This window comes from Morone saxatilis, unplaced genomic scaffold, assembly GCF_004916995.1.
Source record: "Morone saxatilis isolate NCDOM2014 unplaced genomic scaffold, NCSU_SB_2.0 Contig15, whole genome shotgun sequence".
In the NCBI taxonomy this organism is placed as follows: Eukaryota; Metazoa; Chordata; class Actinopteri; family Moronidae; genus Morone; species Morone saxatilis.
The window spans coordinates 22,801,073-22,814,673 of NW_023339707.1; the positions used below are offsets into that span (position 1 = coordinate 22,801,073).

At 42.0% G+C, this 13,601-nt stretch overlaps 1 protein-coding gene across 1 annotated transcript in view; it reads left to right on the forward strand.

Moving 5' to 3' along the window:
* Positions 1 to 1,777: 1,777 nt before the first annotated feature.
* plekhg5b (pleckstrin homology domain containing, family G (with RhoGef domain) member 5b) overlaps positions 1,778 to 13,601 on the forward strand; it is a 61,077-nt gene continuing 49,253 nt past the window's right edge. Inside the window, exons 1-2 of the mRNA XM_035655998.1 lie at positions 1,778 to 2,670; positions 11,868 to 11,944. Of these exons, the coding sequence (XP_035511891.1) occupies positions 2,547 to 2,670; positions 11,868 to 11,944 (201 nt within the window). The 5' untranslated portion in view covers positions 1,778 to 2,546. The remainder of the gene's footprint in view (positions 2,671 to 11,867; positions 11,945 to 13,601) is intronic.

Here is a 13,601-nt window from a genome sequence, read left to right on the forward strand (position 1 = left end):
CCCCACAGCGCACACACACACACACACACTCGAACAGGCTCATTTACAGTCTTGTCGTACTGCACCCGCTCACACACTCATTTCTCAACGCACCATTAATACTTTAGTGAGTGTGATTCTACTGAGGAGTCAGTTCATTCATGCGCGCCACACTAGGAGGCTTTGCATGCTATTTCTGTCTCACACTAAAACTAATTGGTGTTAGTTGAGCTCAACATTAGTTTTTGTTATTCTGATGCTCAGAGTGAAGGAAATGCATTATTAATACAGAACCCAATTTTGAATTTCAAATATTTTTAAGAGGAAGCCTGCTTTGTAAGCTGGTGGTGAGGGGTTTGAAAGACGAGGGTGTTTAGGAGGCAGAGAGGGTCTAATTAAAGGACCATGTTGCATCATGGGAAATGTAGGATGCAATGTTTTTGGAATTTACTGGACAGAATATCTCAGCCTCTGCTGTTTTAATTTGACCATTCTTTATTTTAATTTTAATGCCCCCTTTATAAAAGCACTAAATTGCTTTAGAACACTGAAACATTGACTGGTATTCAGAACTCAGGAATATGTGTTGGTGGTGGAAAAAGTAGATTCACCTACATCCCGAGTTGGGATTGTTAGACTTTCGCTCTCTAACGGATGACTGGACCTAAACCATGTGTGCACACAGCTGCAAGAGCCCCTCACTGTGGAAAGAATATGTGTTGGTGTTTTCATTGAGTTCATTCCTGAATTAATGTAATAAGATTTAATAACCTAATTATTTTTGCGTGAGATCAGATCAAAATGCATTTGAATGTCAGTACTGGTGCCATAATGGAGGCAGGTACTTTCTGGCCCTGCGATGGCTAAAAAAAGCCTCTTATTTTATTAAAAGGTGATCTAATGGACGATAATGAAAGCGAGGCTGTCTAATACCTCCTCTGCTCCCCTCTTTGTTTCTGCAGTAGGTGGAAATTGGCCCTCGTATTTGCAGCCCAGTTCTCATGCTGCACGACTGCTCTCTTCATTAAAAGGGAAGCCGCGTGCTCAAAGCTGCTTCAGATTATTACCATATGTCTGCAAAGCCCAGAGCTGAGCAGCAAACCAGCTCCCATCCTACCCTCTAATTTCTTATCCCAAAATTGGACATGTGGGTCGTTGTGTGTGACAACGTCCCTCCCTTCCCCCGGGCCGGTGCAGTACATTCTCACAGTATTTCTTCTCCCATTTTAGATGCATAATAGCAGTGCATCAGCCTTTTAGCGACACCGGGGAAAATATTATGCCTCGACTTGAGATATTTAACTGCATGTTGTTTTAACCCTTCAGCTAGTTTTGGAAGATATTAGAGAAGTAGAGCGCACATTGTCCCAGATAAGGATCTTTATGAGGGGACTCCTTTTGGTCATTGCTGTTTCTCATCTCCAAGAGGCCAATGTGTGCATTGTACCTCCACAGAAATAACTGAGCTCATTCACCACAGAGCTGGTGCATTCATAAAAAGGAATAAATCTGTCAAGAGACATAAAGGGCGCGGGCACTAATTAATGCAGAAAAATGTCAGCCTTTTACAGTTTGCGCAAAACATAAAGAAAGTCCACTCTGGATGTAGGAGGAGGTTTAAAAGAGATCTTTGTGTCACCCAGTCCAAAAGCCATTGGCCCAGATTGCCTGTCCCAGCATGCAACTCACCTCTGCATGAATACAACACTTGTCTGATGGTGTGGGCAGAAAGCCCCCCTATCGCCAGGAGATCCTACACAGGGCTTTAACATGAGCAGCTTGCCTCGCACACAAGTTTGGTACAGTTTGAGAAACTTTGCAATGGATAAAGCCGAGGCTCAGGGAAGGCGACAGCAGAGGACGTTTTACTTGTTGGTGGAGATAAGTTTGCAACACCTTTTGGCAGTTGGGCGTATGTAATGTAATCAGGAATAGCTCTGTTAAATGGATTAGAACAGGGCAGCATTTGGTGTTTCACAGCATTTGGTGGGTGGCTTTCAGTGGATGATTAGTGGAGAACTGAAATCTACAGAATCAACAGGAAGAGGCATCAGAATTAAGGCCGAAAGGACATGTTTTTCGTCCTTTTAGTCGTATCACCTGTTACCAACTTAAGGCCTGCCTGTTAAAACCTGGATGGCAGCGTTAAAGCTTATTCCAGGTTTAGAATCAATAATATGGTTCCCTGGAGATGTAATGGATTATACTTGGGGGAAGTCTGCTTGCTCACTTGGACCGGCCTTCAAGTAGAATCAGACTTGGACAGAAGGTTCAAAGCAAAGTGTTTTGAGGCTCAGCTGAATGAGGTAATTGTGCAGGTGCTGGCAGTTGGCAGAGTTTAAAGTTGACTTGAGTTAGGCTGGCAAGATTTATGTTTTAAAGATGATTATTGAGAAGGGTGTATTGATTGTCTGCAGAAGGTCAGATTATGATTACTTGTGGGGGGTCAGGGGGCTGCTTAGACATATCGGTTCCACAAGTAACACTGTGGGATGAGTTGGGTTTTAGGGGGATGATTTGAACAGTTAGGTTAAGTATTCATTAGTTAGCTGGTTGAAGAACTCACAATGTTCCTGTACTGGAAGAAGCGCGGAGCCTATGAGCTGGAGGCGCTGCCCTCTTCTCTCACTCAATTGGGAATAGAGCGCTACTCCTGGTCCTCATCCCTGGACGTCATCCATGATCTGTGTGGTAAGCTGTGGAACTAGGATGACCTGACTAAATGGTGGATTTATGTTTGGGTTTGTGTGTGTGTGTGTGTGTGTTTTCTCATAATGAAACAGAAAGCTCGGAAGTGGATTGTTTTTTGTTTATCAGTTTTAGCCTCAGATGCCACAACAGATTTTAAACCATACAGGAATAAATAGGTTAATAAAAGATCTTTAAATGTACATGGTAGGTTTTAGTTTTTTCTGAATTAACTAATCCTATTTCTCCCATCAGATAGTTTTATTGACTCGGGTACACATAGTGCAGAGCACCAATGTATGTTATGCTGGTATTTCCACTCTGTTTCCTCTCCTCCACCTGCTGTATACATTCATAGTACTCATTATATACAATTATTTCTCCCCCTTTGTAAACATCACTGACCGAATACCTGTAAATGGAATGACATCCTCATCAGCCTCAGCTTTGTGTTTACTGCTAATTAGAAAATAGTAGCTTGCTAACTCGCTAAACTAAGATGGTGAACATGATAAAAATTACACCTGCTTAACATTAGCATGTTAGCATTGTCATTGTGAATATGTTAGCATGCTGAAGTTAGCATTTAGCTCAAGTAGAGTCACACAGAGCTGCCAGCGGGGCTGCAGCCTCCTCTGGTTTTCATGGTCGGGAAAGAAGTAACAAGCTGTAAACTTGGTGGAGTTTTACCTATGATATCATGTTGGAAATCTCTCTATTTATAACATGAGCATTAGTCAGCATAATGGAAAAAGCAATATGTGTAGACCACTAACTCTCATCCTTATTCATCATGATGGGTGATACTGGTGATTTAACATGGACCCGACATGACTTCACATTGTTCTATGTAACCTTTGTGCAAGTAGATGATCTGGTTCACTTGTACTTTTGAGCTAAGAGTTTAAGCACCATCATGGAAAGGGTTTTTTTTTCCATTGCTGTGTTCTTCCGTGGAAAGCACTCAGTGACCTGGCATGAAGACAACCTCACATGAGAGAGAAGAGAGGGAAAGAGCGGATGAGACCGGCTCCACAGATGAAATATTTACCACTGAAGAAGTGCATAGCTGAACTGAAATGCTTCCCTGTCTCCTCTCAGTGCTTTTTTGACGTGGCACAGGGGCACTTGCTTTCCGCTGTGCCGCCCGATTTATGCCATTAGCGAAGGGGAAGTGATAACACAGGGCTGGGGAGGAATGTTCTTCATCCTCTCCTCTCTGCCAGCCAGACTCTTGGAAATCCGGCTACTTTCTGGTCAGCTTAAGGACGGTGCCTGCTGAGGCAGACCTGTTTGGCAGAGACCGAAAAGAGGAATGCCACAGAGGGAACAGTGAGGCTTTGATCCTTACCTTTTCACCATCTCTGTAATTAAGCCCCATGCAAGCCTGCACTGAAAACATTTCCCTAACTCTGTTGGAGCATCTGAGTTTAAAGATACTTTCCCTTTCTACAAAAACAGAATCAGTTCTCAGAATCAGTATTGGGAAAGTCACAGCTGCATTCCCAGTCATGTAGCACCATAAATCTGCAGTACATCTGTGCTTCAGGTAATAATTCAAAATGTGCAGTTGTGTCCTTGTGAAGGATGAACAGCAAGGCCGGAGGTGTACAGACCTGTGAGTCCTCTATGTACTTTCATTGTTCAGCTAGCAACCGATCTGTTTGCGTGCTTTTTGTTCAGCATCATCAACAGTGACATGCCTAAAACCATGCCTCACAAGCCAGCACAATACAAACAATTAATCAAGGTGTTGTTGCTTTCCTTTGTCATATGATAGTTTACATAATATCTTGTGGTTTTGAACTGTTGGTTCGACGAAACAATGATATCTTGTGTGAGTTGTGGGCTCACCAGAGCCTGAGTATGATCACATTATCCCCAATAAGATGTGACAGGTTGGGTTCCCACATTATTTGTTTCCCAAAAATCTCTTAAGAAAAGGGAAGACAGCTGCATGCTGTTAACTCAGGCAGACACCAGTTAAAGGGAAAACCGGGAGTCATACGCAAAATTCACACAAGGTATCTTTGGGCTAGGAATAACGTGGATTTAGATATTAATCAAGAAAACGCAATTCGATAATTAAAACAATTGTTAGTTGAAGCCCTTGGTCATTTCACTGGCCATACAACAATATTTTTATTTTTATTTAAGTACAAATATGAGAAGATTTTTACGTTTATTTGTATTTTTCTTGCACATCATGTCAACAACAACAATCACATCAATACCATGTTAATTTTACACATTGTATTAACATTGATATGAAAAGTTGATCACCACCACAAGGGCAACAAGCCTGCCTTTTGCCTGCATGTGGACTGGGTGTTCACCGCTCAAGGAAAGCTTTTGATGAATTGTCCAACATGAACAAAATGAGGTTGTTTGGTGAGTCCTAATTTGGGTTTGAGTAGAATTTCAGTCCATGGCTTCATCCCAGCTCTAACCTCCTGCTGTACACTGCGTTCACTAGGCCAGTCCAAAATATCCCCAGTGTACAAGCACACACACTAGGCATTCCTCAGGTCATAGTCAGCCACGGGTTCCAGTAACATGCTCCTGTTTTGCTTGGAGTTTAGCGCCAATAAAGCCCATAAAAAGAACAGTCTGACACAAAAGGCCATGCTATTATATAATAATCAGCTTGTACTTGACAAATTACTGTACTTTCTGACATAAATGCCCTGAAAAATTCAAGATATGCAGATAATCCCCTCATGACCTCTCTTAAATATGGTGACAGGGTATTGAGTTTTCAGCTAATAGTCTACCTTCATGTAACAGCCATGTAGACCCCATATACTTAAGGAAGCTGTATTTTTTAAACTGTCATTAAATAATTCCAAAATATGTGAGCAGAATATATCTGTTATTTGTTGTTCTCCATCTTCTGAATTGGAAATTGGTGACTGCTCCTCCACCCCGCTCTGGAACAGTTTACATTTGTTGTCCTGTGGTTTTCAGTTTCATACATGGGGGGAGCTTGGGTTGCTCAGATGTGGTAGAGGAGGGAGAAAGATGCAGGGAGGGGGGTTAAGGGAGTGTGTGATGCACATGTGTGTGATTTAACCACTATGGGGGTAAAACAACATTAAGCAGGAGGGCTGCGTCCTACCCCCGCTGCCACTGAACCCTCAGCATTAGAAACAGATGCAACCTGCTCGTGTTTTAACGTCCGCTCAGTTGGTCCGGACTCAGTCACCTGTAGAGGAATACTGTGGGGTTTCAGCAGTGAAGGTTCAGGTTGTTATTCCCTGAACGGAGCCTTTTAAGTGTTAGTGTTCACCAAGTGAGATTTGTTGGAAAAGCAGTGTTAAATATAGATAGCTTGTTCTGTAACTTTTCCAGAAAGCTATAAATAATCAAATTCTGTCATCAGAAAGTTTGTAGTAACACTCTGCTCAGGTTGTCACGATGGACTGAACGAACTGTTGACACACCACAGCAAATCATCTGTCTCACCTGTCGCCTGCTGTCTGCATCCCAGCCTGACAGCCTGTCTTTCCAAAAGTTACATTAATACCACTCTCACATCTGTCCAGTCAATGTGGAGCTGCAGCTGCCAGGAGACACTTAGCTTAGCTTAGCATAAAGAGTATTTCTTGGCCAGGAGCAGTGAGTCTCTGCTTGTTTCCTGGCCAAGAAATAGTTTGACACATAACCCTTCTTAAAACTACAGCTTGTTGTTTTTACCCTTTTGTGAACCTTGGACACAACTTTGCTAGCTGTTTCCAGTATTTATGCTAAGCTAACTGTCTCCTGGCTCCAGTTTTATACTGACCGTACAGACATGGGAATAAAATCAATCTTCTCATCTACTACTCAGCAAGAAATGTAATACTGTACTAACTATTCCTTTCGATTTGCTTTCCCATTAACAGAAGCTCTAATGGTGTAAGAAACCACTACGGAAGCCTTGAGATGCAAATGAGGACAAAATATTGTCTCTGATCTAAATAGTTTTCTCTGCTGTTTTTATGACTTAAGAAAATGTTTAAAAAAAAGTTTTGCCAGGAAAATCTTTCTAGAGTTCCCTAATTCTTCATCTGTGAAACAGGTGAAACCTGTTTCCACCTGCGAAACAGCTGGGGGAAAAAAAAGGTTTTGGCAGTTCATTTCAATTTTTTGTCAGGGTCATTTTTCAAAGTATTTGTTCTTATGATACTTATTCTGGCCACAAGAGGCTGACGTGCACTAATGTCCTATGTTCTAATAAATAGGACTAAAAACATTCATGTTTCTATAACTATATAAAAAAAAGAATCCTTGCAAAATGTCATTTTTACACCTTTTACACAGGAGAGAAAACAATTTAGAAAATGAGCACCAGATCTTTTTCTCACTTGCTTCTCAGTCTCAGAGCTTCCGTAAAGCACTGGGCCAAATCGTAAAATTTGTTTCTATGAATCGGTTAATTAAAACTATTTTAAATTCCTTAAATTGCTGTCAATCATTGTTAGACCATAACTATTTGTTTTGATACTATTTGATATAACAATACTACAGCATTGACAGTCATAACCTTCACATCTATATTTATGTAATCTCTGTAAAATGTATTTGGGAGACAGTGGAAATGTAGTTTCTTGCTCAGGCTTGTTGATCTGTCCATCTATTAACCAGACCCTCCTGATGGGCCAAATATCCCTACTTTCTTTCCTTACCTTCTCCCCTACTCATTCCACATTTATGTATTGTAGGGTCTCACTTTCCTGCCTGCCTGCTACCCTGCATGTGCTGATATGGCTACCTCTTTGCCAGGTTTCCCAGTCCGTATGCCATCCCGCCTGCCTGCCATCTGTGTTCGTCTCTGAGGAGTCTTTTCACAACTATCTCCTCCTGGCAGGGAGGTGCATGTCAAATTACATACAGCTCTGAACAACGTGAAGGTGAGGAGAGGAGTCGAAGCCTGAGCAAACAAAAAGAATAATCTCACGCCCCATGTGCCATGATGCGATCTCACCAAATAGAAGGCAGAGTGAAGCATTCTTAACATTCCTCATAAAAACGTGTGCTCGGCTTGGCCTTGCCCCGCCTAAACATGGAGTTCTGGTGAGGCTCGGAGGGAGGCGGAGGTGTGAGAGGAGATGAAGAGTAAGGCATGATGCGGTGATGGAAGACCTGATGGAACTTGTTTGGCAGTTTGATATTGGATTGCATCTCGGACCAAAAGTGTGCAGATCTTTAGCCCGAGCCCTGCACCGCGCTACTTGCTGCACCTGTCAATCTTTCTGGCACTTGATGTATGCGATTTACAATAAGTGGCAAATTTACTCAGAATCTAAAGGAATATTTGAAACAATGGTTACTTGTCTTCAGACAATAGCAGGCCTCTCATTTTTAGTCTACAACAGTCGATTTTTTTCCAGCTGTTGATGGCAGATTTTATCAGTTGTAGCTAGCCAGAGTTTTAGTGAACTCTCAATTATTTGTACGAGGATTTCTGGATTTTCATCCAGGTGTTAGAGTTGCTAAGTCTGTGGTAGTACAGTTGTGCTCTTGTTTAAGAAGAAATTATCATGTACACTTATCCAGTCAGTGACATAATTTATAGATATATGTATATATAGACATATTCTTTAAATGAAAGAAAGTAATGAAAATGTCCCATAGCAATTTACCAGTACATGAGGTGACCAGCAATGAATCTATAATAATATAAAATGGAGAAAAACACAATTTATCACCTTTAAAAAAAAAAAGCTGTAAGCCACAAAGTTTTGGTGTTTCTTGCTTTAATAAATGACTTTGACACATGTTCAATAGACTGATGGTTTCAGCACTGGAACACTTTTACATTTCCCTCACAGCTGACAGCTAAACAAGGAAGGAAAGTGCATCTTCAAGAAAAGAAAATGCAAGAACAATGACTAATTTCTACTTTAAAACCATGTTTGTAGTTGCATTATGGTCACAGAATGAGGTAGCAGAGATTGACAAGCTGAAATACTTTGCACATCTTGCGTGTGTTCAAGTCTGCATTGTTTCGAACTTGCCCCCGCTGCTCTGGCTTATTTATCGGTGCCTAATGGGTCTTTGCCCCAGGCAGTGTCTCTTTGTGGTGAGCAAGCCAGCAGAGAGCAGCGTAGATGGGATGCTCCACTGTCTCTTTAGTGTGCAAGCTCATTGTCTGCTGTCACGTGTGTTTGTGTATAGTGTGTGCTTGTGTTTGCTTTTGGCTTAATCAGCAGTGCTGAGTTCAGGAATTCCAGTTCATCAGAGAGAAAAAGAGGGAGAGTCAGCAAGATATGAGCAAGTAGTAGAGAAGATGGATCTTCAGCAGACAATGGAGTGATTTCACGATACAAAGTAAAGGTCAAGTAGTAAGAAGGGGGCTGAGAGTTTGAGGGGATAAGGAGAGGCTTGAGTAGCATTGAGGTTGTGGCTCGATTAGGGTCATCACTTTTTTAAAATCAAATTTGAATGAAAGAAAAGTGACGCGTCATGTAACACCGGTTCATGTGTGTTGCCTCCGCTGCCCCTTTTCTATGACAAGATAAAAGATGACGTGTCAGATTTGTTGTCATGATACGTGAAGAAGTTGTAGCAGAAAGCCTTACCTTTCTCCATCTATTGTGTCAAATCCAAAAAGCTTCCACACACGAATAGTTAAGAGGATGGTGGCTGTAGAGCTTATATATGTACTTCTTTATTCTGACTGACCATTGCAAGTCAAATCTTTATACTTTCACATTTCAGTAGTTTGAATTTTGGATAAAAAGTGACAGCTGGGGTTGTGTTCTGATGGCTGGTTCTTTTAACTCCATTTCTGGCTTGGTAAAGTACGAACATTTATTTTAATGATCAGTTTTTGTGTTGAGTTTGAGCTCTTCAATCAGAATCAAATACTTTATTGATCCCCAGGGGGTAATTGGGTTAGGTTACCTGCAATAACTGATTTTGTGGCCACTTGGGGGCAGTGGACACAAACAAAATTGACATGTTATCACATTCTAAGTGAATATGGCAAAAAAACAGTTGTTTATTTACACATAAAGCAGATACAGGGCAACATTAGCATGTATTTGTTTATTTCCACCACGAATGTAAGTCATCTGTGAAGTCTCACTGTGGTAAAGGAAGTTCCGCCTCTTTGGGAAACACTCCATAAAACCCGGAGGCTCCCTCCGCAGCCTGCAGCTTGTAAACCCGATGGGAGCTGTTAGCTTGAGGCCCGCTGGCAGAGGCCACGGTTAGAGCTGAGAGCGCGCACCACAGCAAAGACATGGAGGAGACCTTTTTTTCCCGGAAGGTGGTGAAAGTTTGACAAAATGCATTCTGCCTCAGTGGAATTGTTGAAAGGTGTTCAAAGGGGCTTTTCAGCCACGGTAGCGGGATGGCAGTGACAGTTGATCCACCACTTTGTTCCAGACTAAAATATATCTATATATAACATCAGAATGATTGGCATGAGATTTGAGAGATTTGGTACAAAGATGCAGTCCACAGAGGATGAATCCTAATGACTTTAGGTTTCTTCTAGCGCCACCAGCAGGTCAAGGTTTTGCTTATTCTGTGATGTATCTCAACATCAAGAATAAGCACGAAACGTTGTACAAATGTTCAATGCTCCCAGGTGATGAATCCTTTTGATTTTGTTGATCCCCTGACATTGCCTTTAGTGCCACCAGCAGGTTGACATTTTTGGCTTTTAGTGAAATGTCTTGACAACTATTAGATGCATTACAGTGCTGTTTGGTACAGACATCCATGTTCCGCTCAGGATGAGTTGTAATATCTTTAATGATCCTTTCACTTTACATATAGCACCTTCCTCAGATCAAAATGAGTTATTTCATGACAAATACTTGAAAAACTAAAGACTAAATACCCATCAACACCAGCCATACTTTGTGTTGAATGCTTATTATCAAATGTTAGCACTCTAAACTAAAAATTCTGAACACAGTGAACATTAAACCTGCTAAACAGCATGTTCATGTCCATTGCAAGTTAGCCTTTGGCTCAAAGCACTGCAGTGCCTAAATACGGTCTTGTAGAGCTGCTAGCGTGGCTTTGAACTCCTAGTCTTGTTTTTACTCCCATTGAGCAAATTCATTGCAGACAGGTTGACCCTCCCCTTCCCAGTGGGGAAGCCATGGGCTCTGTGGTATGCACCAATTAGTGTTTTCCCTCTTCCCCACAAGCACCCTTGACCTGTGAGCGTAGCTGTAGCCAAGTGGATGACTCAAGGTGACTTGGTTCCATACACCGGCTCAGAGAAGGGCCTGGGCTGTTGTACCATCGCTTTCATGGTGACAAATTATTGTTTGAAGTTGGCCTTAAAGTTTAGCCACTAAGTGACTTCATTTTCTAGCGGCGGCGCGTCTCCATTACTGATGATTTAGTGATGATATTACATGCGTGTCTCGTCCAAAAAAGGGAGAGGTGACATTACAGCGAGCAGGTTATCTGATCTTGCTGGAAAGGGTTTACTACAAAGTCCTGTCATGCTCAGAAACTAGAGACTTTTTGCAGCAAGCTCCATTACCGTCTGTCCCGCCCCCCCCACCTCTTCCCTGCTCTTACTTTCTCCTTCCTGCACGTGTATTCTCTGTTTTTCTCATTAGGCAGACAGATAAATATTGGTGCGCCCGGGTTCTCTGTTATGATATCTTTATCGTGTGTTTACGTGTAGAAGATGTAGACGTAAACACTGCCTTTTATCATACCCTCCGTGCAGCATTGGCCGACTAGTCAAGTAGATTTTAGAGGTTTATTTGACAATGGTGATTTGTTATGGCGGAGTACAGCGAGCTTACTCACGATGAGAGCACTTTTGTACGAAAACCAGAATGGGGCTTCCTCTCATTTGCTCCCTTTTCTTCCCGTCTCTTTTGTCGTCATTCATTTCTCTCTGATCTCCTCCCAACAACACACCCCACCCTCTTCCCTCTGTTTACCTTTCCTTCAAGCAATGTCTTTAACCATAGTTCTTTTTTACATTTTATTACATGGCTTCTTTGTCCTCTATCACTGTGTGAGAGTGTTTCTCGTGCTCGTAGTCACTCTCCCTCCCCCTTTCTCACTCCGTCCTTATATAAACACATTCAGGGACTTCAGTCTTTGTGTCTACAATACGTTCTTACAGCTTTACCAAGAAGGGTGTGTTAATGGATGTGTTGCTGGCTGGGTGGCTGGTTTGGTGTTTTAGTGATAAAGAGAGATGTCACATTGACGTGTGTGTTCTGTTTCAGATGACAAGCCCGTCCAGGAGGAGGACTGGGTGGTGTGCCAGCACCCTGAGTGTCCTGAGCGCCGGAGGGCCTCTAAGGTAAGACCCTTAATCCTGCCAAGAAGGTCTGTGCAGGGACAGATTTCACCCGGGTAGCTCACGTGGTGTCACTGCAGTGGCCATGGGTTCGACTCTGGCCTGTGGCCATTTCTCACCTCTCTCACCCCCCCTTTCCTGTCACTCTTCAGCTGTCAATTAAAGACAGTAAAAGGCAAAAAAAATATTAGAAAAACTAAACAAAAAAACAACAACAGTGCAACAGTCAGTAGGAATTCTTAAAGAAGAAGTTTGACACTTTTTGGGTAAATTTGCTTATTAGCTTTCTGTGTGGGGAAATATTTACAAAAATGTCAAACTATTCCTTTAAGTTACAAAGCAGCTTTTCTTCTGACAAATCAGCCCAGTCATAGACCCAAAATATTGAATTCTGACAGTTGGGATCACTTGTTTTTTGTCACTATCTGCCGGCATTTAATGCCTTTTATTGGACAGTGGACAGTAGAGAGATGAGAGTGAACGAGGGCAGAGAGAGAAATATGGGAAAATTACATGTAACTAGGTCCCCGGCCGGACTCCACCCAGGAACGTTGTGATTGGAGCCACGTTTGTGTTCAAGTGACGAAAACCTCCAGCACCCATAGCAATTAGGATTTTCATCCATCTGAACACTAGAGCAAATCGTGTGACCTCGTTATAGAGTCACAAAGTCTGTAGAGACAGGAGGTCGCGGGGGTTGAATGGGTTAACGAAACGTCAGTTTGCCACGGTACACTTCTGTTCGTTTCCTGTGTCCTACCGACAGGCAACGTTGGTTTCTTTTCTCCATGACCACAATCGTTCCCAAATCTTTACCAAGTAGTTATTATTGCAACCATGATGACAAACGTCCCTGACCTGAACCAAGTAGTTATTTCAACCTAAACCATGATCTTTCCTTAACCCTAACCAAGTCGGTTATTTTGTGCCTAAAACTAACCAAACTTTAACCTTAAAATGCTTTCTTTTTTCTTTTTTTTTGCAACAATGATTTGAAATGGTTATGGGAGGTTAGAGACGTCGGAACAGCAAACACTTATACGTGTCGCTCTGAGAGCAATTACATACATCGTAGTAATTTGCAGGACTTGCTTGTGCTATCACGTGGCCAGCGCCTCACACCCTTAAGCCACCAGGACAGTGGCGTCCCCAGAAAATTCATATTCATGGAGGTGGCCATATGGGGCTGCTGAAAATCTTGGGATTGCACATTAAAACCTAAACCCGGTGGAGACTGGAGTATTACACGGTCAAAAGCACCTGGCTGGCTATGCATTTACTATTTTCACATTAACAATTATTAAAAATATATATTATACTTAAATGAATAGTAGCTAATGTAAAATCAGAAGCATATTATGTGACTAGCTATGGGGTATTATTGGGGGGGTCATGGCTGCCTCTTGGTGGCGCTACTGCACCAGGACATTTTAGAAAGTGTTGCTTAAACAAGAACTAAAAATAAAACGGCTTTAAAATGAAGACGCACACAGCTTAACTTTGTACCTATAACTCCTGTGATAGCTTATAAGCGTTTTCACTGTGCAATCTATTGCCCATGGCCAACTGCTGCTACTATTTGTGTTATCTGTTGTTGTGGATTCTTACTGTTTTTTCTCTTGTACATAGTGTTTATATTATTTTCTTTTTTTTCCCTACT